Consider the following 26,237-nt stretch of genomic DNA (forward strand, 5'->3'; position numbering starts at 1 on the left):
ATGTTTGTCGACAACGGAAAACCTTTCTCATTCTTCATGGCGGCCTACAGAAGCTTAACAAGACCTTCACATGAGAGTGATCATGGCGGGCACCCGGGTGACCAGCAAGATCACTCCTTGAACGCTCTAGCCTGAGGTATTGTTCCAAGGCTTTCCCATTCCGAGTCGCGAGCCTCAACTGCTTGTCTCAGGTCGTGCAGACGGTGAACTTGAAGTACGCAGTCACTGCACTAGACTGAATGACTGAAGCACCTGCTTTCATGTCAGAACTCTCCACGCGTGGCCTCTGACACTTTCTTCTACGAACTCTTCCTTCCATCCCTTACTAAACCCGTTCCGCTTCCTTGTCTCAAGTCCATTCTCACCTGCAGCGTGGAGGAGTTTCATCACAATGAGCACTCTGTCGTGCCTGCTCATAGCCGTGCTCTCGATCTTCCCTACATCTCTGCTTGCCATCTCTCTTGATGTTGACGATACAGGTAAGCGCCTGCCAAAGTCACAGTTCCCATGACCTACACACACCCTTTCAAGATCTTAACTCGTTGATAGGCTCCATCCTCCGTGCCGCCAGAGAAGCCGCACATAGTGTGATATCTCTATACAACGGAAACACCACCAGCGGTACCCTCGGCAAATGGCCATACCCTCCCTACTTCTGGTGGGAGAGTGGTGCCAGCTGGAACGGAATGATCGAGTACTACCACTACACGAAAGATCCACAATACCTTAATATCACATATCAAGGGTTGTTATCACAAGTCGGCCCTGAATACGATTTCAACATGCCAAGTGAAGCTTTCGATGAAGGCAATGATGATCAAGGGTTTGTCGCATCAAGCCCACTCTACATACCCATGCTAATATTATTTGCAGATTCTGGGTCTTTGCTGCCATGTCTGCTGCTGAATATTCGTTCCCACAGCCTCCTGCACCATTCCCACCATGGGTACAAATCGCACAGAACGCCTGGGAGAGCTGTGCTGTTAGGTGGAACACTTCTGGCTGCCATGGAGGGTTGAAGTGGCAATTCCATGCAGAAAACGCAGGTTGGTACTATAAGAGCACTATCTCCAATGGATGCTTCTTCCAGCTTTCAGCACGACTGGCTCGGTACACTGGGAATGCCACGTACTTACTTTGGGCCAACACGATCTGGGACTGGACGCGTGGAGTGGGTCTGATTGATGACATGTACAATGTGTACGACGGAACAGATGAACTTCTGAATTGTACGGCTGTCGATCACCACCAGTGGTCCTACAATGTTGGCGCGTTCCTTTATGGAGCAGCCGTGCTTCAGAACTACACCAACAGCTCTCACATCTGGATGGACCGTACACTTGGTCTGCTTGATAGCGTAAACAGCTTTGTCACACCTTTCAAGAACTCGACGAACATGATTTTCGAGGCTGCCTGTGAACTGAAGCAGACCTGCAACATAGACCAATTGTCCATGAAGGCGTTCTTGGTTCGTTGGCTTGCGGGCACTTCGCTCATGGCACCGTTCACTGCAGGTAGAGTTGGCGAGATCCTTCGTACTTCAGCAAAGGGAGCAGCAGCCTCGTGTACAGGAGCTCCATCTGGAAACACCTGTGGTTCAAAGTGGTACATAGGGGGCTGGGATGGCACGGCAGGACTAGGTCAGCAGCTGTCTGCGATGGAAGTCATGTATGCACTTCTGGTCAACGAAACTGACCCACCAGCGAACGCACTCAGTATCAGCATCCAGCCAGCCCCATCAATCAGTGTGTCGGCCACTGCCTCAACCCAACCCAGCGATACCTCAAGACCTTTGCATGATGGGACAGGGCCGGGGCTACGGGAACGAGCCCATCGCAGGGTCCCAATGATTGTCAGCACGCTTCTCATTCTACTCGGAGTGTCTTAATCAGCTTGAAGACAGGATAGAGTGCCGTGTCGGAGCTCAGATAACACAAATCAACTAGCCATTTTCGTTACAATCCGCTCGAAACGTTCCAACTAGCTCTAGTCACAAGTTCATGATCTTAAATGTACTACCATATTCGAACGAGTTCGGCTGGTTTACTTGGAGCATACATATCATCGTAATCGACAGTCATGTTCGTGATACTGTAGCTATCCAACCTTCTACCTTGCTCCCAAAATAATACACTTTGCCATGAGGATTCTACAGACTCTCATAGATTTGCCTATCATTTATTTCACTTATGTAGTGCCATGCCAGTCGATGCTTCAATCTCTTTTACGAATGCGCAACTCCTGTTCAAATTCCTCACCTACAGCTTCAACTGATGTTGTTCGCTACACTCATAGCTAGCTCCCTGGTCTGGGTTGGTACTTACTACTTGTCGTATCCCTGCCCACCTGCCAAGAATCAGGGGCCGCAGCCTTGTTTCGCCGCTACAATGCAAACACCACAAGAGGGCTATGGCGGTGTTAGCTCAGTGCCGTGCAACCTCAATAGTGGACGAACTTTGACTTGGACCAAGTAATAGTCTTTTCGCCTCCTTGCTGATGGCCTCTCTCGTCCCATACATGAGAACTACGGGCTGCAGCTGTCCTCTGGAGAAGGTGTCTGCTGCATCGATGCACGTTTCAACGAACAGACTACCGGTCCGGCATTGAGCCAGGAGGGCAAAGAACGCAGGCGCCAATGCCTTCAGGTGCCTGTGAGAGAGAGTTTAGAATTCAGCCACCGTATTCATCCGGGCCTGTCAAGGAGAGAAAATCCGGTCCACCGCGTTTATTCTTGCGCAGGATATGGCGAATCCAACCATGTACTGGATTGATTTGAATCCAAAGCGGCAGATATGGCTCTCAAGCATGGATGGGACTTAGCTGAGCAAAACTTGCGGTAATGTCTCAATGATCAAGGCGAATGCTGAATTTGACAAGCTCAGGATTACACGCGCAGAACATCTTCAGAAGCGGTCTCAAGAGTGGATTCACTTTGGCCATAGTCCAGGTGTCCTTTGGAAGAGGTACAAGTATGACATGCCATCTCAGCGATGGCTGCGAAGGATTGGTTGATTTGGAAGAGATTGAATCTATTGATTGAAGGGCTGGTGGAGGCGAGGGTGTCACGAGTTTTGACTTTGGCTGGTTCGAGTCTAAGTGTTTATCGGAAACCGTGGCTCACATCCATATAACAGCCACAAGCCGGTCCGAGATTTTCATATCGTGATTTTAGTTTCGCAGAACCGATCATCAAACTTATACCTGTCCAAGAGAGCCATGGAGACTGTGGCTTATCCTCGTCGGGTGAACTCCGAAGCAGATCTCATCCGGCGCTGACTCAGCAGGAGATGAAGTGGTATCAGTGTGGGATTGAGCCTTTCCGTAAAATTTGCGCGAAGTACGTTCTTTGCTCTTTTTGTACTTAGTAACCTCCTTGCGCAGCATGACTTGTCCTGGTAGCGTATGTGCTGCCCTCGGTGGCGCAATAAGTGAGGGAAACACGTCCGAACTGTCTGTTGATCGGCCAGGTTATGGGAGCACGACAACAGGACGCAGTATGCCAGAGATTCGTAGCGAGCCTTTGCCGGCGACGTCATCAATTCCATTCACGCAGCAATTCGCGTTCGTCGATGGGCTGAATAGTCATCAAGGGCCGGCTAGGAAGAAGACAAGGTCGTTTGTAACGAAACAGCATTACAGGAAGAAACGGCTTGATATGGGGAAGAAAGGGACCGGCGACGTGCGGCAGCCTTCGGAAACTGAAATTCTTGATTTCCGATCGCCGGTCCGTGGACAAGCTTTTGTTTGGGACTCTAATGATGAACAGAGGCGGTCGGAGCGGTCGCTTGATTCAGGTTTGTTCAAGAGGCTAGGTGAGGGACGAGTAGATCCGTTTGATTCATACCCAATCCCTGCTACAAGAGATGTGCATGAGCTTGTGGATCACTGTGAGTTCAACTACGGTCCCAGAGCCTCCAAAGATCACACCCCAGGTATTCTGACTTCATAGATTCATTCGTCATCCCCTCGCTCGTTCATAAGCACTGGTCACGAGCCGTGCGACGACCGCGCTCTTGCTGGGACTTGCTGAAGCTGTACCGTAGCGATGAGGTCCCGTTTCTGGGTATGCTTCACCATGCGGCACATCACCTTGCACGCCTACGTGGCTTGGACATGACTGTTCAGTCCATTGAATTCAAACAGAGATCGTTGGTCGCTGTGAACAAGAGTCTAAGACGGAAGAATGGTCCGTGCAATAATTCTATCTTGCTGGGGGTTGGACTGTTGGCAAACGCGGAGGTAGGTGCGATCGTAGCTAGTGCGTGGTAGTCCTCGGGTCTGACTTGGGTAGCGTCTATGGGGCGACCGAGATGTTGCGAGATTGCACTGGGGAGCATTAAAGAGGCTCCTGATCGAAAGGGGTGGGTTTTCTGCTCTGAAAGGTGAGCCGATTCTGCATACGAAAATTGTATGGTGAGCGAAAATCAGTCCAAGGAGTTGTGAGTTTGTAACGCTGAGCCCATTTTTCAGGAGTTTCATTGCACTGTCCTGGCCTGCCCAGGACGGCAATCCAGCATATGCCAATGAATTCACTCAAGTGCTGGATAGGCCATATGAGATATCAAGCATTTCCAGTTCTGGATTCGAACAGAGTTGCGAAGAGCTGATCGAGTTTCTGAAACTCAGGAAAATGCAGGTATTGAAAAATCTCCCGTCCACAGCGCAACAACAAGGTCGCTATAGAGCTTGCAGATGGCGTACCACTACCTTCAAAGACGGAACAAGCATCTTTGCCGCACTAAAACAAGGTGAGACCGGGTACGAGAGTCCTGACAAACGGCGAGCGGTAGAACACTGCCGGATGGCATGCTTGATCTATCTCAATCTCATCATAGCCGAATATGGTGATCTTTCTGAAGCTACCGAAGATTACCTACGAGGACTTCGGCAAATTTCTGATGACGAGAATGATGATAGCAGTCTCACCGCTGAGCATCTTTTGTGGACATTGTTGTCACTGTCACAAGATGGTGGTCATTATGAACGTGTTGGGAAGTTATGCAGACTCACTGGTGTCCTCAAGAACCTAGGTCATGAAATCTGGATGGAAATCGGGCAAGCTCTGAGAATATTCTTGCAATTCCCTGAGGACAATAAGGGGTTGACTGATATACTGATAGGCTGGGCAAGGCACCCCCAGGAGTTCTCCAGACTTGTCACAAGAGCGTGCACAAAACAACAAACAGGCCATGACCTGGGAGAGAATAAGGCAATTGTGTACTCTGCTTCATGCTCTGAAGACTGTCAGATATGTCCATTGAAGCCTGATTCGTATTAGTATGAAAGCATGAGTAAGGGAGAGAGGGAAAGTGATAGAAATGGACCCGTTTGATGTTTGTTGGGTGAACTATGACATCATCTGGCTCTTGCTTCACTCAACTTCACTTTCTGTGACTGTTCCAACGAGTGGACCGCGCTGGCCTGCGCCGAGATTCCTCGTCACGCAAACAGTGACACACTGCGCTGCCTACAAAATGGCTTGAGCTCTTCTGTATGATGCTCATTTCTTCCAGTCATCGCACAGTGCATCGGCGGTGGAATGGTTACTCCCGAGTCTGTCGTACAACCCTTACTGTGTAAGTGTGGGACCCCTTCTACTTCGAAAACTCGGGCTAACCATAGCCGACCTCGTGCAGGCCGTTTTTACTTCTTCTCACCGTCTCATTTGTTGTATGTGGCCTACTCGAGGTGACCGACTTCAGCATGAGTAGCCAGAAGGGTTTCGACATCCATACCGATCCGGACCCCAGCGCGGGAATGGAGATCGGTCAGAGCGGCGAGAAAGAATCACGTTACAAATATACGACAATCACCGGATACTTCCTTCAAGACGATCCTGCCACCGATCCATTCGGGTTCGACTTCACCAAGACCAACTTTGGTTTGATCGACCGACCCTATGATTCTGACACCAGTCTTCCAAACAACGGGCGGGAGCTGACAGGCTGGCAGAGATTCGAGCATCATATCTCCAAATTGAACCAAGACGCCCAAAAGACAAGAGATGGATCTGGAAAATCAGCAGATGTGTCATACAAACTTCTCTTCCTTGGCCGCCATGGAAATGGGTTTCACAATGTTGCTGAACGTTACTACGGAAATGTCGCATGGGATTGTTACTTCTCCGCGCTTGATTCCGACAAAGATAATGTCATGACATGGTCTGATGCACATCTCACAAAAGAAGGTATTCGCCAGGCCCAGGAGGCAAACAAGTTCTGGAAACATCAAATCAAAGCCGAACGAATCAGCCTTCCCCAATCCTACTATGTCAGTCCTCTGGATAGAGCCCTCGAAACAGCAAATGTCACGTTCGGTGATCTGCAACCTGACGGGGCTGCCTTTCGCCCAATCGTCATGGAGAGAGCTCGCGAAGGCTCTGGTATCCATACATGTGACCGTCGGAGCTCAGTGACCTACATCAAGTCTCGGTTTCCAACTTTCATCACCGATGCTGATCCGCTCCTGACCGAAGATGACACCTATTGGGATCCTGTTTACCGGGAGACGAACGAAGCCTTGACGATTCGACAGGCAAAACTTTTGGACAGCATTGTCACCAAAGACAAGAATGAGAGAATCAGCATCACAGCCCACTCAGGCGCCATAGCTATGTTCTTGCACGCTATTGGGCATCAGAAATTCGGCCTGGGCACTGGCGCTGTCATTCCTGTTCTCGTCAAGGCTGAGCCATTGAGTCAGCCAGCCGATTTCATCGATGATCGAGACAAATGGCAAACAATTCCGAAGTGTCCTGTGGGTCTCGACCTGGAAACAGTTGGCGTTCAGCGATGGAAGATGGGTTTGAAGGAGTTCTTGGCTGGTGTTGAAAATGGGACTCTTCAAATCGAGGAAATGGCTTTCAAGGGCCGACATTGAGCAGTTGAGCGAGTGTTGATGGTATGCTCTTACGATGCAACGAGATAATGATGACTTGAGCACGATCCCTGACTCAGACTTCTGTCTCATAGCCAGTACTGGTCGGATGAATAGAATTGATTAGATCGGTTATGCCCGAGAAAAGGGCTTGTCTTCAATTCCATTGCGCTCCCTCTCTACCTCGTTCAAAGCAGCGTATGTAGCGGTCTCTAGGTGGCTCCTCGGGCGAGGAACGAATGACAAGGCTGGCGCTCAGCCTCGCCATCGATATTCCTTGCCAAGGTAAATCAAACAGCCTAGCCTGAAATGGATTGGTCGATCAATTCTAATTTTCTCACACTGCTTTGCTCTTCTTCCTCATGTTCGGTCAACGTGTTGGGCTTTCTGGCTCCTCCACAACTTGTGATGTCCAGCCTACCGGCGTCCAGGAAGAAGCAGTAAGACCCTGGGAGTGGTCTGGTCATATTGTTTTACTGCATGCTCATCATCGGGTTGAAGAGAGCCTCATGGTTCTCTTGCGGTGATATCTCTTGTGCCAGGGACCTCTTGTCCTCTCAACCTTGCCTGTCATCTACTTTGCATACTAACCCTAGAGCTATAAAGATCCTGGGTGTGAACATCAGCTTTCGTCGCTGCCTCACATGAAGATTGCCCGGTACAAAGCTGATTTGAGCTGGCAGAGAGGCGTTAACAGAATGCTGTAAGTTACCCCCAGCTCTCCCTGTGTCAATCACCCATCAATTCCCGTCTACTGCTTGAATTTCAATATGATGTAAACATTGGAACGGCCATTTGATTCGGAGGACTTTGGATAGATGATTTTTCATCGACCCCACGGGCTTCCCTGAAACAAACATCCAAATCACCATACAATCCCTGAACTTGATTTGCTTTATGCCGCCTCACAAAACATTTCCAATTTTTTTTCACTTTGTATCCATCGCTGACACAGAGTCTCACTTAGTGATTCGGGACTGAAATACTTCTCGAGACCAGCAACTCAAGTTGGCGGTGCTTGTCCAAGCCAACGGCCAGGCCCAGAAAGGCTAGTTGGGAAGCCTGTCATGACTCTGTGCAAAGAGCTTTCGAAAACCAGTGTATGCTGAGAGAAGCACTTGTCTCTGACGTATCATTTTCTCTTTGAGCAGACGCAGCGAGCACCGTTAGGGAATTTTCTCGCTATCGATCTCCTCCCGCCATTATTGTTGGGAGGTGTGATTGTTGAACATTGGGTCCTGATAGTGTACCTCGAATTCAAGAATTTACTTCTCAAAGAACCTCCATTGCTTGATTAGAAATTGCCCTACACCCTCGTCTTGATTGAGGACGATATAACACCTCGTCGCCTCCACAAGTCCGTTACAATGGCTGATGCACTGCTGATTAAGTGCACATAGTACCTTCGAGATGTTCGGAGCTTCGATCAAGATGCTCCATTCGATGTGTGAGCATATTTACCAATTCATTTATCGAAGACGGCCTCTCGCTAAACTGATTGGGCTACCACATAGCATGCTCCTATTTGGGTAACTTCGTGCCCAAAACTGACCAATAGAGAGCAAGGTTGAGTTATATACGGCAATACGACTCTTATTAATGACATTTCACCCCCAAACAACCAAATCATGATCTTATGTTCAGTGTTATAAAAAAGGCTACCCTCGAGTTGCGATGGAGGAGATGCCCATTCTATCATCATCCTCACTCAGAAGAATCAACAACTACCAGCATCTGCTATCACAGACAATCAATACACAATGGCAACGTACGAAACCGCAGAGAACAAGTTCCTAACGATTAACGGAGTCAAACATGCCTACCGTCTTTTTGGTCAGACCCATGGAGTGCCGCTCTTCCTGCACATCCACTTCCGAGGCAACATGGACTCCTGGGATCCAGCATTCATCAACCGACTGGCTGCGAAACGCCCAATCCTCCTCGTCGACAGCACGGGCGTCGGTCGCAGTGAAGGCGAAGTACCCACCAAGTACTCCGGTTGGTCGTCGATCATCATAGACGTCATCGACGCCTTGGGAATTACGAAGATCGACGTCCTGGGGTTCTCGATGGGCGGTTTCATCGTGCAGCTCATCGCTCTGGAGGCGCCGCACCTCGTGCGGAAGCTTATTGTTGCGGGCTCCGGACCCAGCATCGGTGAGGGCGTGGTTGGCAGCGACCCGGAGTACTTCACCCAGGTGGCCAGTGCGACGACCGATGAGGAGGCGCAAAAGGCGTTCAAGTGGACGTTCTTCTCGCACTCGGACAAGAAGCAAGAGCTCGCCGAGCAGTGGTGGCAGCGCATGACAAAGGCGCGTTCAGACCGCGCCCCGTTGCTCGGGCCAGAAGGTACGCAGAACCAGATCGCTGCTGTTTCGCGCTTCATGTCTGAGGGCCACCGCGACGAGGGTACGTATGATCGCTTGGACCAGATCAAGATTCCGGTCTTGGTCGCCAATGGGAGCAATGATCTCTTGGTCGCCACTGAAAACAGCTATGTCTTGTGGAAGAGGTTGGTCAATGCTGATGCTCACCTGCATCTGTATCCTGATAGTGGGCATGGTTTCTTGGATGAGTACCATGAGCATTTCTCAAATTTGGTCAATGTTTTCTTGGATGAGGAGTAGTCCATGGGAGATCACCTTGTTCTACCCTGGAGCGGGTGGTACCGAGCACGGAGACCACATTTAGAAGAGCACTTGAAAATTGACGATTGTCACAACTTGATTCTCCAGGCCAGAGCCAGTGTAATGTTTCCGATCATTTGCCGGTACATGGTGATGAATCTAAATAGATGACAAGACTACAACGAATCTTCCAAAAGTTGGTTCCACGGCATTATGTGAACTATTTCGCAGCTTCCAGACGTCCCATAGAATGGCGGTGTTCGATCCAATCCTTAACCGTTTTTACCTGTCTGCCAGTTACACAAGAAATGGGAGGGTCCCTCTTTACTCCACCCTCGATGCCTTCGAGGACCTCAAGCAGTGTGTCTTGATTTGGGTGGCAGAAGTAAGCCATGGAGAAGCGATCTTTGCCATGATCTTCTGGATTTGGACTTTTCGCAACCCGATGCAAAGTGCTCTTCATCAAACCGCCAGAGAAAAAGGTCATTGTTTCACCAATGTTTATGAGCACGGCGCCCGGTATTACTGGCGCGTCGAGCCATTGCTCATCGTCCTTAATTGGACCTGTATACTTAGGTGGCCGTACTTGAAGTCCTGCAATTTGATTCTGGAAAAGGATAGTGATCACACCTTGGTCGGTGTGTGAAGGAAGTCGAATAGGGGCGGTATCATTCTGCCGAAGGGCTGGGTAATGGATGAGACGAAGGGTGGTCACGGAGGGACTCTCGTGTTGATGAATCCGAGGAAGTCTGTCTTTCGTCAAACCGAGACCCAACCCCAAGCACGCAAGCAATGGCACGGCGATCTTCTCATGTGTCTCAGCCATAAATGATTGAATTTCGGGATTGAATCGCTTGAGTGATGGAGGCATTGGCTGGTCGTAGGAGCTCTCCTTACGAATTACAAACACCTCTTTGCTGTCTTCGGTCGACATAATCTCATTTGCGCCATTCTCAGAGAAGTATCCCTCTGTTCCAGTTTTGGCATCATACCCTGCATTGTAGATGCTGCTCCATGGCGTACTGGCTTTCTCTTCCCGAGATGTGTCCTTGAAGAAAGTCTTGCTGATGTGGAACATATTGTCGATCTTACTTTGCTCCAACCCATGGTTCTTCAGGTAGAGAAAACCCCAGGCTTCACAAACCGTTCTGACTTCCTGAGCCAGACTAGGAAGATCCGTACCAAAGCGTGAAAAGTCCACGATTGGAATGTGATTTGAATCGAGTTCTGACATTGTTGGCGATTTCACGGTAATGCCGTCGGGCACCTAGCCTATTTCTTGACTGAAGCAAGTAAACCTTCACCTACCTAGAGTTGCAATCGAGAGGGGATTGGGGTGAGGACAAAAGGCATGATCATCTACAGGAGCCTCCGCCATGGGCTAGTCAATCGTGCAGATAACAGCACGTCCATCGTCCAATCGGTGTATCATAAAGAGCAAATGCTAGTAGCTCAATGGCCAGGGCAAGATAGTCGTACATATCATCTTTCAATCAGGTAAGGCAACACCACATAAGATCAGCTCTCGGGACGGAATTGATCGCTGAAATCCGCGTATTTCGGTCAAGCGTCGATCCCTTTGCCGGAGCCCCTGTTACACCAGAGGTCTCCCACACGAGGGGGAAAGGTCAAGCTCGATAACACGTTGTCGGACAGGTGAGAGTGCGCGATCTGAAGCTTATTCTCGACTTTAATTCAATCCAATTTTGCCCAACCTGGCTCAGTTTTATCTCGTTCGAAAAGTAGCACTGATGTTTGAGATGAGACGGGATATACAGGTGGCGCAGTAGACGCGAGCGAGACTAGATTTAGAATAATATAAACCAACTACAATTCTCAATGCCGACATTTAGTTTCGATAATGTATGTGAATTGGCCTTGGAGGAGGACTCTTGATGGAATAACAGGTGTGGATCGGAATCAAGATGACTTTCCTCACGTGACTGGATTGGCGGGGCAGTGCAGTGATTGGAGTATGACTGCTCGTTTCCCGATGACTCAATCAGTCTTGGCAAAGGATCGGGATGGCAACTTCTAGATGCTCATGAGTCTGCGTCTGAGGCTGATTGTTCAGGAAGACAATAAACTCAGCCACTCACCAACAATTTCTCCCTCAATTCTACTCATAACGTTTACTTTTCCTTCTTTGACAGATCTTCTCCCAAGCCCTCACGAAACCTCATATTCTATCGTCTCAGGTTGAGATCGTACTCTTCTCAAACAATAGACCGCCACTTCTCTCCTCGATCCCACGAATCTCAACAACGACATGGCTGATCAAGACTGGGACAACGTTACAAGAATTGGAAAGAGCGCTAGAGGACCAGGCAGTGGTGGTGTTGATCGAGAACGTGTCATCAAGGGCAAGTCAGCCATCAATGCTGCTGGCCGCTCTGGAGCCATCATCGGCACCGAGAAGAAATATGCGGGTGCCAACACCGTAAGACTGTCCACAGCACACCCCTTCCAATGATGTTCCCAGCTTATTCTAACGTGCGTTTCCAATCCACAGAAAGCAGCCGTAGAAGGCCAGCACCTGACCAAAGTCGACCGATCCGACGAGATCGTGAAGCCCAAGACCGTCGGCCGAGACGTCGCCCAGGCCATGGTTAAGCGAAGAAACGAGATCACCCCCAAGATGACACAGAAAGACCTCGCCACAAAGACCAACATGCTCGCTACCGAGATCCAAGCATATGAGAACGGCACCGCCGCACCCGATCAGACCAAACTGTCCCGGATAGAGAAGGCACTTGGCATCAAGCTGCGGGGTTCAGACATTGGCTCGCCGTTGACGTTTGGGAAGAAGAAGTGAGAGAAAAAGGGAGATATCGTAACCAAATCATCATGGATTGACATGGGTTTCCCACCAAGGTTGTTCTTTGCAAGCGTTTTTGATTCGGCAGGTATAGGAACGCCGTATGGTGTATGGGTCAACCTTTTGCCCGCTTCAATTGTTGTGGGGACACCATCATAGAGCATATCACATAGACGTGCAATGGGCATTGGGACGAAAGCAAGTGGCGGAAGTCGAGAGACCTTCACCACGTTGAATTTCGAATTCCATTCAAACAGATGCAGAGACTGAAATTAGAATTCAATGCACCTACCTCTCTGGAGTCCTTTTTTCAGACTTCTGCTCACGCACCGATCGCAAGGCCGGGTTCTGCTCGTGCTCAGTTGTGGCATCGAGATAACGTACGGCACGTTTTACTTATGACAGATTGGCAGGAACGACACGAGGTTAATGAGTATCACTTTCAAATTTTGACGTAGGGCCATTTTCGTGGGGCTCTACTGGGAATCCGAACAGGGTATCAAGAAGAACAGGTCAATGCGACGAAGATTGAATGTCACAGACAAATCGGAAGTTGACTGATTCATGTAGGACCATTTTATTCATTTCCAACTGTCTTAGGCTATTTCACTCCTTGTCCGAGTTATATATGGGTGAGGCAGAGCAGTAGACATGCATGCAGAGCGCTCGTACGTAAGCAGAACATCAACTCCTGAAGGCTGTCAAACCAAACATTAACACCATTTCTGAACGACCTGAGTGACTGACGCCTTCGGTCTAGCAAAGTATTGTGATTCTTTCCCGCCCTCTATGCGTTGTAAGCTTGCGATCCATACAGAAGACAGCGCCCAAAATGCACCATGAGTGAGGTCTAGTCAAAGAGCGGGGCGTGTGGAATCTCAAAAAGCTGTCTGAAGAAAGCCGAATGCCAAAACCTGTGTTGCTTTAAACTTTCATCTTAGTCGGGAGCTGAGCTATCGTTGCTTCAACGGAAGTGAATCACTTCTTGGCAACATCCTCCAAGCCCTCAGCAGCGAGATTCTTCTTGAATCGCTTCTCGATGGCCTCCATGAATTGGCTGGTCGTGACCCAGGCCTCACGCTCCTTCTTGCCACAAGCAAGAGCCAAATCTTTGGTCATGATGCCGTCCTCATTGACTGTGTCGATGACGGCTTTCTCAAGGCTCTCTGCCCAAGTGACGACCTCAGGGGTGTCATCGAGCGAGCCGCGTTTGACGAGACCTCTGGTCCAGGCAAAGATGCTTGCAATGGGGTTGGTGGAGGTCTCACGGCCCTTTTGGTGTTCACGGTAATGTCTTGTGACCGTACCGTGTGCGGCTTCTGATTCGTACGTGAGGCCGTCTGGGGTGATGAGTTGGGAAGTCATGAGGCCGAGGGAACCAAAACCCTGAGCAACGATATCAGATTGCACATCACCGTCGTAGTTCTTCATGGCAATGACAAATCCGCCGCTGGACTTGATCATCTGTGCGACCATGTCGTCGATCAGACGATGCTCGTACCAGATCTTCTTTGCCTCGAATTCCTTTCGGTACTCGCTCTCATAAATCTCTTGAAAGATATCTTTGAAGCGACCATCATAAGCCTTGAGAATCGTGTTCTTGGTGCTCATGTACAAAGGCCAGCCCTTGTCAAGCGCAAACTTGAATGAAGCATGGGCAAAACCTTGAATACTTTCGGTGGTGTTGTACTGAGTCTGTGCGACACCACCAGCCTCGGGGAAATCAAAGACCTTGATGGTCTTGGCTTGCCCTCCATTCTTGGGCGTGAACACCATTTCCAGTGTTCCTGCCTCTCTGATCACATCATCCTTTGCCCGATATTGATCGCCGAAGGCATGACGTCCAATGATGATGGATTTCTCCCATCCAGGGACCAGGCGAGGGATTCGGGGAATGACGATAGGTTCGCGGAAGACCGTGCCACCGAGGATGTTTCGGATGGTACCATTAGGTGACAGCCACACTGGAGAGCTTGTTAGCTGGCAAACTTGGAGTGTTGCGAGGAGGGCGACATACTCTTCTTGAGGTTGAATTCTTTAACTCGCTCTTCATCTGGTGTAATGGTGGCGCACTTGACACCAACCGAGTACTTCTTGATAGCCTCGGCAGCTTCAACGGTGACTTTATCGTCCGTCTCATCTCGGTACGGTAGACCAAGGTCGTAGTACTTGAGGTCAACGTCTAGGTAAGGATGAATAAACTTGTCCTTGATGTCCTGCCATATTATTCTGGTCATCTCATCGCCATCGAGCTCGACGATGGGATTCTTGACCTTGATCTTGGTTGCGCCCGAGGCGGACCGGACCTGCTGTGTGTTTGAAGACATTCTCTGTGCTTCAGCTTGCAATCTGTTTGCAGCCATTCTAAGGGAAGGAGACGGAGTCGCGAAGGATTTTCTAGAAGCAGCGCCCAGCAGGGCAGATCTGATGGGAAGCATGAAGTGCGGAAATGGGGAGCACGGTAATCAAGCCGTTCTGACTTGACAGTGGACACGATAGGACCCGATAGAATCACGAATGGCCATCAAAGCAATAGCTCTGCTAGGAAAGAAGGGTTTTACCTTGAGTCTCGATCCGTGGCAGCGTAGTTACTTCGGCGTGAGGGTGGGCTGAGACGCTGGTTGACAAATGAGGTGCGATTACCAGCAAAAATGACGACGTGAAAAGCCGAGGGAAAACGAGAGATGGATCAGGGAAGAGGTACCGGCTCCGAGTACTTACCCGGCAGGTGGTGGGGATGGTGGGCTGTTCTGAGAATCAGTGTGGCATCCTCACACATTAATCAGTGTTGCAGCGGAACGTGGGGTTACAGGTGCCAACTCTGGAGAGTTCTGCCGTGTTGAAAACTGCCAGCGTGCCACTCTCTCCAAGATCACGGAGCCATGACCGGAATGTTTTGGGGCGAGAGCGGAGGCCACTTCTTGATCTCGGAACTCGCAAATTGACAAGCCCACCACTCGAATTTGTTTTGACCTTCGGAAACACGCCGAAGGGAATGTGGAAGCTTTTCTTTTGGTGGTTGGTGGTTGGTGGGTTGCGGTTGCCGTCCGCTATCGCGCCGAGTCGGAGAAGATCATCACGTGCGTCTCCGGAGAAAAGTCCCTCCGACATATCGCTGACTCATCCAATTTTCAAACTGCGCTTGAAGCAATAATCAAATCAGCCAGCAGTATGACCTTCAATGCGACCTCTTCTGTAGGCTTCAGACTAACAATAACAGCATCGTCAGTGACATAGTCCTCATCGCAGTCAAAGACGCTCAGCTTACGACTCCACGATCATGGCCGACAAATTGCGCACTCTGCAGCAACTTGAATCACTCCAAGCCAAATATATTGGCACCGGCCACGCAGACACCACTCGCTACGAATGGAGCAACAACATCGTTCGAGACTCATATGCGAGTTATGTCGGCCATCCACCTCTGCTTGCCTACATGGCACTGGGCATGGGTGAGAGCAAGGAGGTCCTGCGAGGACAGATGATAGAGAAGATGATCAGGGCGAGTGGTCCACCACCAGCGAGAGACGATGATTGAGGCTGGAAATATCTGGTCAACACCCCATCGCCCTGTTCGACAACTGCGCCAACATAGCCTCAGAACTGAAACAGTCACCGGACAACTACTGATCTCCTCAGAGTCAACCGCCTCATGGGCCCTGCAGACATTAATAAAGAAGCGGTGACCGGTAAAACTATTTACCTTCCACATACCAATGTTCTCGCCCTCAGCCTTGCATCATCATGACTGATGCAATCCGAGTTAGATGCGAGGCGTGCGATTCAAGCCACAGAAGACATCACGAATGGCATGAGAGGAAGCTCAAGCAGATGTATATCACTGAAGCGAAATGTATTCATTTCCATTCAAATACAATATGTGCAGCAAAACTTCACCGCACATCTTTTCACCGGATGCTCTGGAAAGGCAATTGCTACTTTCCCTGGTCGTGCACCTCTCTGCTCCTTCTCCCAATTTATAGTTGAGCCACTTCAATCAATCCTGCCCGTGAAAAAATGTAGTCAAGGGGTGTAAGAGAAGAAAATCTGGTGACGGTCCCAAAACCCTTTCTCGAGAATAACATAGGAAAATGTTGGTTGCAGAGGACGCCGCTTGCCAAGTCCTGTTGGAGCCGCAATTGAATCCCGATGTTCCATACCAGGGCAAGAAGTTCTGGACTCAGGTCATGTCGAGTAAGCCTCAGTCTGATGACGGATTCGACTGCAGCTGGGTATTATCAGACCATGTCGAATACACATCCTTTGCCACTGATAGGTTCATCATATAGTACCGTTCCCATTGACGCCCGACTCAATGCGTACGCCGTTTCATATCCATGAATATCCCATTTTTTGAAAATCCCCGTTATAGCAATCGACCCCGTGGTGGTGCTTGTGGCTTCCCCGATCCCGTGTGGTCGAAAAAATCTACCCAAGTCATAGTCGTAGCCAGCAATGGCTGATGTTGAACATTAAACAAGACACCGAGGCATCATTAGAAAATTCCGTTGACAATGTTGCTGCCGATGGTGGCTCCCGCGCCAAAGATAGCAGCATTGCCCATCTTCTTGCCGAATTTTTTGCCTTGCTCTTCCAGCTTACTATACTTGCGACCCTCGGGACCGACAGCCGAACTGGATTGAGTGAGTTGAAGAGGCATATTGCCATAGTCGGAGGTTCCAGGGACCATGGGTGGCCTTTTCTCTTCCACAACATTGACATAGCTACGAGGGAAAATTCCTTCCTGGTTCGTGCGCTCGTTCCGACCTCTCCACCCTATTGAAGTGTTAGCAATGGGCCTGGAAAACAACGAGGAGACGTGAAGACATACAGTCATTGTTCATGTGTTCTGATACTGACACAGTATCACCTGGTTGCAATGCCAAGTCTCCAGCGTCTGTGGGAGAATATGCGTACAACGCCGAGGCTATGGCGAGGACCTGAGGACTTTGGACGTATGCTGGTGGTGGAAGGGGCGCTGGCGTCGGTACTGGGGCATAGTGTTCCTTGATGTTCATATTTGAAAATTGATCGACGGGGGTGTTGGTTGAGACATTTGTAGGAGCGTGTAAAGGAGCGTGTAGGGGGGTCTGGGCAGGTAGTTGAGCAAGGATTGACGATAACTGCTCTGGTGAGATGATGGAACTGTCTGCGAGAAACTCGAGTTCCTATTCAGAATGTTATTGGCGATGCCAAATGGAATGGAATGGGATGGGATGGGATGGGATGGGTTGAAACAGGGTTACACACAGTGCGGATGGTACGGAGGGAGCGGTTTGTCAGGGCGATGGAGGCCTCGGAGGCCATGGTATCGCGGTGGGAGAGGCAATTCAACGCGTTTCTGAGGAGTCCAGGTGAAAAAGATGATTAACGAGAGAAATAAGAGAGTGAGGAGCTCGACCGCAAGAGTCAGAGGCGAGTTGACGTTGAGTGGAAGAATAGGAACAGGATCAGAAACAGGTGGTCGAAGGTGAAGGTGAGGCGCAGTTACAGGTAATAATGGTACGCCGTCAGAGTACGGGTACCTACCAGGTAACGGATGGGCGGTGGTGCATCCCAGTATTGGCGTGACCATGATGGAGGAGAGAGTCACTTGACGCAGGGCTCAGGTTAAGCAATCACTGGGTCATCTCAACCCGGTTAAGGGCAACAAATGCCAGAGATGGCGCCGATGGGGAGCCAAACAGCACCCTCCTGCCCACGGAAGGCCAGCTTAAGCGACAGAGCAACACCCGGGCTAGAGGGTTCCTAGGCCTGGAAAGCAGCCAGCACATTGGATCCCAAGCCTGGCTTTTGGGCACAAGACGTGGCTGCCAGCTAACGGACCAGGGAGTTTGCGAGGTAAGCCAGGACAAGTCTAGCGGCGTTTTGGTAAAATGGGTGCCTGACAGCTTTGCTCGGGAATTTGAAGGATCGAGCGTCATTGATCCGCCGCCCGTCCTTGACTCCCATTATTCAGGCATAACCATCCACACTGCCCTGTATAATTCGGGGCTTTGTGTGAGCACTACTCATAAGCGACTTGTCCGCACGGTGGCTCTCCGTACGGATACTAATTGAGGCCTTTCGTCGCAATTGATCTGAAACACGTAGAATCCGTCTTACGAGATCAGCCAGTAGCCATGGAAACAGTGAACGACCCTTGAACGCCTCGAAACCTGCCAGGCCATGTACCATATTCTATACCTCGTAGGGATATCTCTATTCATATTATCCCAACGTCACAGCGCCGTTCCGTGGTCGCCGAATATGTCCTGATATGTGATAATGATATGTCCTTTTTCCTACCAACTTGAAGGACATGTCAATGGTTTTGAATCCTTCCGATTGCGTCCCACTTTACCCAAATTAGTGCTGTTTGACGAACCCAACAATCCCGGCCAGACAAATGTTTTCATTCGTCCATGATGAAGAGGGCAATTAGAGATGGGGCTTGGATGCCAAGGTGCTCATCGACAGGCATCTATCTGTCTCGAGTACGGAGACATAACTCTCTATCAGTCTTGAACCTCGTGGCATTGCTCGCCGACTGACTCAACCGCGGTTGCGATCGAACTGCACAAAGCAAGTATTTGGCAGCTACATTGTAGACGTGAAGCTGTCGTTGTTGACATCTCTGGCTATCAACCACGATACACTTTGCTGTCCCTGAAATGGAGCAACAAATTTCAACTCTCCCTTGATCGCATCTCATCCAGCCTTGCCGTTTAAAGCGCTTCCTATACCTTTACCACATATGCCATAGGTGGATGGATAACATTACCGTCATCGATGAGCATCTGAATATTCACATTGTCTCTGCAATATGCGCCCACCCACCGGGACAATCATGGGCTTACACCTGTCCATGTGCAGTGGTCGCAGATTAACAGGTTTTATCTCTTCTGTAAATTGTATTAACAAACAATTCCGTCAGCGTCAGCGCAATACTCAAGGTTCTTGTTGGAATCTGCCTGTCTCTGAGTGGTTGTGACAATGGGAAGGCATTCTTCAGAAAATACCGATCTTGAATGAGGTTGGAACATCTGTTTCAAGGACAAAGGACGTGTTCATGTACCTCAGACACTTGGGCAGGTAGGTTCAGCAAACGACATGACATCTGCACAAAAGCCTGTGGAGAAACAAACGAGCTCAGCCTCAGTTTCCCGCAGCTTGGTTCTCAGATGCAGGCTGCCGCACTGGCTCGCATGCTTTGCTACAAACACCTTCAATGATCGTTTGATTTTGCAAATGGAGCTGACAGGCTTGGTCTTGTCTGTCTTGTGCACATATCTGGTTTGAGCACAATACAGAAGGTGACTGTGTGAAAGGACATATATCTATGACTCCCATCTACAATGCATCTGAATTTTGAATCCCATCACTCTCTTCAATCTATACATTCACAGAATCGTTGGAATTGTGTTCAGAAAAATTCAATTAAACAATACAACTGCAGCGAGTCGTCACCTGTGCCAGCCTCGGCGTACCCCCTGACCCTGAACCCTTTATTGTGACTCTATTCACGAACGACAGTGACATTCCTTCAGCCTATTGTGAGTAACGCTTCCTTCACTCGAGGCCGGCTTCGTGCGCAAAGGTCAGAGTCTCTGTCGTCTATAAAAATCCCCCTCCCTTTGATCTGCCACAGACCTTTTCTTTCCCAACACATCCCCAGCGCAAACCTTTCTTGTATTTCAAGCTATCTTGAGAATATAGATCACTGACCTATTGCAAAGCTTTCGAAGCAATCTCAGCGCTCCTGATCAACCAAAAACTCTCTCATTGATCATCAACAGTTTTAACCTCATTCTTCCCATCAACCACAACCTAGATCGACCAATCAACAACTTACCAACATGTCCGCAAACATGTCCAACGCTCTCAGACCTCGCTTCTTCGTTGTCCGACCCGATGATCAGAGAATGGTGCCCCTTATTGCCGTGGACGAGCTTCCTCCTTTTGTCATGATCCAAGGTGTCCCAAGGGCCCTCGCAGCAACTGAAATCACCGGAATGATCTCTGTCGGTGCCTACGAACTGCGTGACACTCAACATGTTGTGGAAGGCGTCTATGCCAACAAACCACCAAGTCCTGAACGTCCTTCTGTCCCAAAAAGTCCTGGCCAGCAAGCACTTCCTCTTGTCTCCAGCAGCCCGACCCCAAGCACCAAGATCACCAATTCCAACAAGGTCGAATCGACTGCCACCAGCATAACCCCAGGTACCAAGATCTACTGTGATCATTGGATTGCAACTGGTGCTTGTTCATTTGTCCAGAAAGGCTGCCACTACAAGCATGAAATGCCATTGACCCGCGAGGCTCTTGCGGCAATTGGCCAGCCGGACATCCCAGCGTGGTACCGCCGAAGCTATGGCGTTGCCTCATTGAACCTTGCGCCTGGCATGACAACTCCAAGCTACAGCATCAGTGATTCCCGGGCACATCACAGCAACAACTGGCGAAACTCCCAGAGCCAAGGAGGCCGTGAGCACAACGCAGGCTCTCCTGGCCGCCGCCCATTTGCCGCCGCCCGTGGTCCTCGTGGTCAAGGACGCCAATACAACAAGCCAAACATGCCCGCCAACGAAGTGAACACTGAAGAGGCACGCAGAGCAACCACGGCAGCCAAAGAACTGGACCGTGAGGCAGAGAAACGTCGCCAGGCAATGCAGGCCAAGTACAAGTCGTTGTCACCAGACCGCAACTCGGTCTTCACACACGACCCCGATTTCAACAGCGGCTTCGACAGCGAGGCGGAGTGCAGCAGCCTGATGAGCGACCAAGACCGATACGACACCATGTCAGATGCCACTTTCGAAGCTGAACAGCTAGACCGTGTTCGCCGTGTTCATGCTTCCCGTTCTGCTTCCGCCAATGCCTCGGCCTCGGCTTCTGCGTCTGCGTCTGCTTCTGAGGCCTCCTCCGGCTTGTCTACTGTTCGCGGAAAGGGCCAGATGGGTCGACGAGTTGGAAAGAACAGCAGACCTCGGGGTGTTCGTGGCGGAAGAAAGCACGCCAGGAACAGCTCTGGCAATGCCAGTGCGGACGGAAGTGGTCGTGATGGCGGACCCGGAAGGGCGCCAGCCAGAGATATGAGAAAGGTTGTGGCGGACAAGGCCGTTGTTCAGTGAGCCAGCGTTGTTCAATGAACCAAGGTCGGCGATTTGGTGTGGTCGGCTGCTTGGAGAATCGTTATTGCCCCGCCTGGTGATGTATTTAGATAGAAGCACAGAGACACAGAGAGGAGAGAGCGCTTTTGGACTGTGTGTCCCCTTTTCTTCAAGTCTGTCAACCAGAAAATTATACGGATGAATAAAAAGTGGTATTCTACATCTAGTTTTACAACATGCGACCTTTGGCAGGAGTCTTCTTCGCCGTGAGTGATTCTACATAACTGTGCACCAAACCCTTCCCATCCAGAGGATTGACCGGGGTTGCATCCACTAGGAGTTTCTGTTCCTGTCTCGCCAGTAACAGCTCTTGGATTCGTCCAGGCTTGATCCTCCACTCGTCGGGAAACTTGATGTGCTTTTTACTCTTGTGGTGTCTCAGATCGAGCGGGATATCTTTGAAGTTGTCTTCGCCATTCTTCGCCTCATCAATGAGTTTGTTGACGAGATCTCCCAGATATCGTTTGTTCTGCGCCGGTGCTTCAAACTTTTCGCTGGACATCTTCACAATGTCATTGTCCGGGTCGTAACGCGGTCCGACAAGTTTGATCAGTTTCAGCCGTTGCTCCTCTGTCAGGCCGGCCAGATCTTTGGTGCAAAACTGCACCACGACTTTCTTGGCTGCGGGATGCGATTCTCCCATGTAGGTTGTGTATCGGAACCGTAGAGGTTGACTTTCTGTGGGAGGTTTGAACTCTTTGACGAAATCTGTAGCAGGATATTAGTGCTGGACCTCAAGTAAGGCTTGGATTCCTTCCACATACTCGTCAATAATGGCATGTCCCAAGCGACCACTCGAGTATACTCTCTGACTTCACGGTGCACCTCCAACTGACTGTGTGCAACAGATGTGATATGCGAATCATCAATATCATCATCGGCATCTTCGTTCATGGCGAACTCATCGGCATCCTCATCGTCAGCAAACCAGCCCACGTCACGTTTCGACAGCGTATCTATAGGAAAGTCGACGTCCTCCTCGGCGTTGATATCCCGTTCCATGTCGTCCATTATCGCCGGATCCAAGCCTTTCTCTCCATCGAGAGATTCAGCTAATGCCATCAAGTGGTTGTAGAGGCCGATAGGATCACCAGGCTTGCCTCCAAGGAGTTCTTTCATTTGCTCCAGCTCTTCGGGACTGACCTCTTCGGCAACGATGGGTTGTGCCGGTGACAGGTAATCTTTCGGATCCGGGGCCTGAGGGTAGAATGATTCGAATTTCAGGGCGTCCGCTTCGTTCAACCAAAATCCATCCTCTCCGCCAACAGTATCCTTCTTGGCCGACCCGAGTCGGAGGAATCTTTTTTCCCCATCATCATCGCGCTCTGGCAATTCGACCCAGTAGGGACCCTTCCCTTCCTCGGTTCTTTCCAATTCACTGGCGGAGGCTTCCTCGGGCAATTCTTCAGACTTGGGTCTGTCTGCCTGACGAATTGGAGTGGTTGAATATGTTCGGAAAGGAGGAGGTATTCTCTGGGGAGCTCGGAGGCACTGTGGTCCCCATTTCCGTTTCGCTGGCAGCTGTTGCCGACCGGCCTGGAGTAGCGTGCGGCATAGGTGCCGCGTTGGTGTTGCCATACCGTTACGGCAGTATGTGTAGCCGTTGATATGGTGTAGCAGATAAATATGGGTAGGAGTCGAGCTGCTCCAGAAAATAATGCGCACGTCGTTTCGTATGTGTATGCTTCGACGTGAAATCAACTTTATGGTCCTCCGTACCAAATCCCTTTGAATTCAATGGATTTGCTCAAGCCAAGACTTGTCAGTCCGCATTGCCTTGTAGTATGGGCTAACCACTCCGAATAACGGGTGTAGATTTCGATTATGGCAGGTGTGCAACAGAGCCAGAAGCATGGGAAACGATGCTTTGTGACCATCGGCGCTACCGCCCCTTTCAACAGCTTGATACAGGCTGTGCTCCAACAGAGTTTCGTTGATGCTTTGAGCGGAGCTGGATACGACGAGCTACGAGTTCAATACGGTAATCATGAGGGCGAATCAATCTTTCAGTCAAGGACGAAGGAGATCAGTGCATCTCCGCATGTGCCCAAACTCGAGATCACCGGCTTCGGCTTTGATAAGGCTGGTTTGGGCACCGAGATGTTCGCCGTGAAGGGATCGGCCGAAGTTGAACAAGGAACTGTTATTAGCCACGCAGGTGAGTCGGCGACGAGCCTTGCGCCATCCTGGTAGGCTGGCTTAACAGCAATTTCAGGATCGGGTTCAATACTGGATGCTTTGAGAGTCGGCGTTCCGCTCATTGTTGTGCCTAATACCGATTTACTGCACAATCACCAAGCGGAACTCGCGGATGTTCTCGCTGAACAGGAATATGTTGTGCATGGGAAATTGGAGTATGAGCCCTAGCCCTATCTTCTATTTTCATGTTGTACAGAACTATCTTTCCATAAATTCCTCTTCACGGATACGATGAAGATTTGCTCCACTTGCTGACTCCATTTTCAAGCGATCTTGCATCGTCAATCACGGAAATAGAATCGCTTCGACGCAAGATGAAGCAGTGGCCGCCACTGAGGTCGGGAGAGGAGAAGTACAAGAATGGCCTTGCAGATGTCATGGCCGAAGAAATGGGCTGGCAGATCGGCTAAACAACGTCGTATTTTTACCACTTCGCTTTGGGTTGAGTTCTTGGATGACTGCCCGTTCCTAGCCAGACGATGATCAAGTTCGAATTCTGTTTATTTGTTGCTGTTCCTTGAGACACATCCATTTCTGCAAGATCCATCACAACACTAAGCATGAATGACGGCGTTAATAGTTCTGAGATGAATTTCTCTGACTAACGCAGGAACGAGTGGAGAGAGGAAGACCTTCTATCTCAATGACAGCACCAAAGAAGTCGCAGTGGGGCGTGAATTTATTGCGGTCCATGAATTGTACTGGTATGCTTTTCGAGGGTTGGGTTCAGACCTAGCAAGAGGCATGAATGGATGACTAGTGTAATCAAACCCCAAACAATCAACAAAATTTCGCACTCGAGGTACCTGTTACTCATCGCGCGGAGACGGAAGTCTATATATAAACTCTCAAATGTTGAGTGCACCGGAACAAATTGCATCTGTCGTCGTACATTTCGTTGTACATGGCCAAGTTCAGTCTCCAGGGCTTTGTCAGTCCGACCCATCAGCACAGGTATCAAGTTGTTTTCTGCGTGCCAAAACTCCATCTCGATAGGTCTTCAAGACGACTTGAACGCAATTTTGCCCGCTTCTGTAGCTGCAAGCTACCCCGATCATCCAGATCATCCAGATCATCCAGATCTAGTCGGCCGCAGAATGTGTGGGAGGGCCATCGGAGGTCGGCTGAACATCAGGAACAGGGGCGCTCTGCTCTTCTGCTCTTTGTCTCGCAGCTCTATTGCGCTGTAGTTTCTCAAACCATGATTGTTCATGTGCCCGAGCCGTTCTTAGCAGCGCAGCGACCATTGCTTGCTCATCCTCATCCTCACTCAACGCCGCTTCGACGAAAGCATCATCCTCGATTAGGTCTCGGATCACCAACTCATGCTCTTCTAGTGCATCCGTGGTTCTAATCACGCCAAGATACGGGCTGTCAAACATAATGTCCTCATATGTGTAGTCGAATTCCAGGTTGACCTCCATATCTCGCTTATCTCGAGTGTATCGCACGATTGGGGTCGCAAGGGTAATCGCATCTACCAGAAGTTCATATGAATTCGGCGGACGCATGTGGGCCTTGATGGTCAAATGCTTCAGATTGGGAAACGCATCACCCATTGACTTTAGCCCCTCGGACCAGTGAACCCGGTTATCGTCATTTACGTGAACCCAGATGGCGACCGAAGTGACTTTTGTGTTGATACCTGGGAACGGCGGTCGTAGACTTTCCATGGTGAAGATTCTGTCGCCGAAACAAACCATAAAGGAGCCAAAGAGAATCGCTGAAGCCTCATCATAAATTTGCCGACATGTCAAAAGCGGACGGAAGACTTCTGCCCATAAATTCGGCTTGACATGGTCTCCTTTCTGGCAGGCTAAACAGCCTACTTGTTGATAGATGCTGGCTTGTCCTGAAGTGGGAACCACCAAGTGTGTCTTGAATGCTAGGTTCCAAATCTGATCTCGAATTTCCGTTGGCAGTTCAAGCAATGTGATAGGCATTCTGTGGAAGCTTATAGTTGTATCTAATTACCTAAGTCAACTTTGATCTCTGTTTGCAGAATTTTCCAAACATCAAAAGTGTTTGTGAGAAATACGAGGTTCACTTTCAGCTGGCGTCAGCCTTTCTCGGATGTCACCTGATCCGGTTTCCGGAGCAAGGCTGAGTACCCTGTCCAACTTGAAAGCCTTGCCTTCAGCGTGAAGCCCCTGAATCTCACTTCTTGAATGACCACTTCCACCGTCATGCAAGTTCTTTGTGTCCATTTGAATTAAATCCCCTCGAGAACAAAGAGGATGATTTTATGGATCGAGATATCTCCGAATACAACAGTCATGACTTGAGGCTCGAACCATTCATTCATTATCTTTGGCTTTGTGAGCGCTCCTACCTTCTGCTATTAGGAACCCAGAATTGAGGTACTGAAAGAAATCCGATCTAAGTATATAGAACATGTTCTTTTTGAGGAGGCATCTCTTTCTGTCTATTTTTTGTTCCCATTGCCAAAATCACAATAGCATAATGTGAGATCTTTGTTTCCGGGTCTATCCACACTGGGAAATTCTGGCATTGAATGTGCCAGGAAGTTAATATAAGGACGTCCTACCAGCCGCAGCTTCAAGT

At 49.7% G+C, this 26,237-nt stretch overlaps 13 protein-coding genes across 13 annotated transcripts; 8 read left to right on the top strand and 5 right to left on the bottom strand.

The window, feature by feature from the left end:
* Positions 1–391: 391 nt before the first annotated feature.
* On the top strand, positions 392–1,888 carry LTR84_009347 (uncharacterized protein; the record flags this gene model as incomplete). The annotated part of the gene is made up of 3 exons (XM_064852887.1): positions 392–479; positions 550–823; positions 874–1,888. 3 exons carry the CDS (start codon positions 392–394, stop codon positions 1,886–1,888), a joined length of 1,377 nt encoding a protein of 458 aa, XP_064700873.1.
* A 1,608-nt stretch (positions 1,889–3,496) lies between these two features.
* Positions 3,497–5,278, top strand: LTR84_009348 (uncharacterized protein; the record flags this gene model as incomplete). The annotated part of the gene is made up of 4 exons (XM_064852888.1): positions 3,497–3,887; positions 3,950–4,239; positions 4,292–4,413; positions 4,471–5,278. 4 exons carry the CDS (start codon positions 3,497–3,499, stop codon positions 5,276–5,278), a joined length of 1,611 nt encoding a protein of 536 aa, XP_064700874.1.
* A 40-nt stretch (positions 5,279–5,318) lies between these two features.
* LTR84_009349 (uncharacterized protein) lies at positions 5,319–6,879 on the top strand (the record flags this gene model as incomplete). The annotated part of the gene is made up of 2 exons (XM_064852889.1): positions 5,319–5,326; positions 5,637–6,879. The coding sequence occupies 2 exons, from the start codon at positions 5,319–5,321 to the stop codon at positions 6,877–6,879; spliced, it is 1,251 nt and encodes a 416-aa protein (XP_064700875.1).
* A 1,757-nt stretch (positions 6,880–8,636) lies between these two features.
* LTR84_009350 (uncharacterized protein) lies at positions 8,637–9,503 on the top strand (the record flags this gene model as incomplete). The annotated part of the gene is made up of 1 exon (XM_064852890.1): positions 8,637–9,503. The coding sequence occupies one exon, from the start codon at positions 8,637–8,639 to the stop codon at positions 9,501–9,503; it is 867 nt and encodes a 288-aa protein (XP_064700876.1).
* A 220-nt stretch (positions 9,504–9,723) lies between these two features.
* LTR84_009351 (uncharacterized protein) lies at positions 9,724–10,737 on the bottom strand (the record flags this gene model as incomplete). Its single annotated transcript, XM_064852891.1, has 1 exon — positions 9,724–10,737. One exon carries the CDS (start codon positions 10,735–10,737, stop codon positions 9,724–9,726), a length of 1,014 nt encoding a protein of 337 aa, XP_064700877.1.
* A 1,035-nt stretch (positions 10,738–11,772) lies between these two features.
* Positions 11,773–12,318, top strand: MBF1 (multiprotein-bridging factor 1; the record flags this gene model as incomplete). The annotated part of the gene is made up of 2 exons (XM_064852892.1): positions 11,773–11,943; positions 12,016–12,318. 2 exons carry the CDS (start codon positions 11,773–11,775, stop codon positions 12,316–12,318), a joined length of 474 nt encoding a protein of 157 aa, XP_064700878.1.
* A 981-nt stretch (positions 12,319–13,299) lies between these two features.
* On the bottom strand, positions 13,300–14,684 carry LTR84_009353 (uncharacterized protein; the record flags this gene model as incomplete). Its single annotated transcript, XM_064852893.1, has 2 exons — positions 13,300–14,285; positions 14,339–14,684. The coding sequence occupies 2 exons, from the start codon at positions 14,682–14,684 to the stop codon at positions 13,300–13,302; spliced, it is 1,332 nt and encodes a 443-aa protein (XP_064700879.1).
* A 917-nt stretch (positions 14,685–15,601) lies between these two features.
* LTR84_009354 (uncharacterized protein) lies at positions 15,602–15,859 on the top strand (the record flags this gene model as incomplete). Its single annotated transcript, XM_064852894.1, has 1 exon — positions 15,602–15,859. The coding sequence occupies one exon, from the start codon at positions 15,602–15,604 to the stop codon at positions 15,857–15,859; it is 258 nt and encodes an 85-aa protein (XP_064700880.1).
* A 957-nt stretch (positions 15,860–16,816) lies between these two features.
* On the bottom strand, positions 16,817–17,628 carry LTR84_009355 (uncharacterized protein; the record flags this gene model as incomplete). The annotated part of the gene is made up of 3 exons (XM_064852895.1): positions 16,817–17,097; positions 17,153–17,489; positions 17,572–17,628. 3 exons carry the CDS (start codon positions 17,626–17,628, stop codon positions 16,817–16,819), a joined length of 675 nt encoding a protein of 224 aa, XP_064700881.1.
* Positions 17,629–20,159: 2,531 nt separating this feature from the next.
* On the top strand, positions 20,160–21,434 carry LTR84_009356 (uncharacterized protein; the record flags this gene model as incomplete). The annotated part of the gene is made up of 1 exon (XM_064852896.1): positions 20,160–21,434. The coding sequence occupies one exon, from the start codon at positions 20,160–20,162 to the stop codon at positions 21,432–21,434; it is 1,275 nt and encodes a 424-aa protein (XP_064700882.1).
* A 208-nt stretch (positions 21,435–21,642) lies between these two features.
* LTR84_009357 (uncharacterized protein) lies at positions 21,643–23,051 on the bottom strand (the record flags this gene model as incomplete). Its single annotated transcript, XM_064852897.1, has 2 exons — positions 21,643–22,181; positions 22,238–23,051. The coding sequence occupies 2 exons, from the start codon at positions 23,049–23,051 to the stop codon at positions 21,643–21,645; spliced, it is 1,353 nt and encodes a 450-aa protein (XP_064700883.1).
* Positions 23,052–23,297: 246 nt separating this feature from the next.
* LTR84_009358 (uncharacterized protein) lies at positions 23,298–24,082 on the top strand (the record flags this gene model as incomplete). Its single annotated transcript, XM_064852898.1, has 3 exons — positions 23,298–23,631; positions 23,689–23,827; positions 23,941–24,082. 3 exons carry the CDS (start codon positions 23,298–23,300, stop codon positions 24,080–24,082), a joined length of 615 nt encoding a protein of 204 aa, XP_064700884.1.
* Positions 24,083–24,754: 672 nt separating this feature from the next.
* On the bottom strand, positions 24,755–25,615 carry LTR84_009359 (uncharacterized protein; the record flags this gene model as incomplete). The annotated part of the gene is made up of 1 exon (XM_064852899.1): positions 24,755–25,615. The coding sequence occupies one exon, from the start codon at positions 25,613–25,615 to the stop codon at positions 24,755–24,757; it is 861 nt and encodes a 286-aa protein (XP_064700885.1).
* Positions 25,616–26,237: the final 622 nt, after the last annotated feature.

The sequence above is a fragment of the Exophiala bonariae genome (genome assembly GCF_035927105.1).
Source record: "Exophiala bonariae strain CCFEE 5792 chromosome Unknown scaffold_38, whole genome shotgun sequence".
NCBI classification, from domain to species: Eukaryota; Fungi; Ascomycota; class Eurotiomycetes; order Chaetothyriales; family Herpotrichiellaceae; genus Exophiala; species Exophiala bonariae.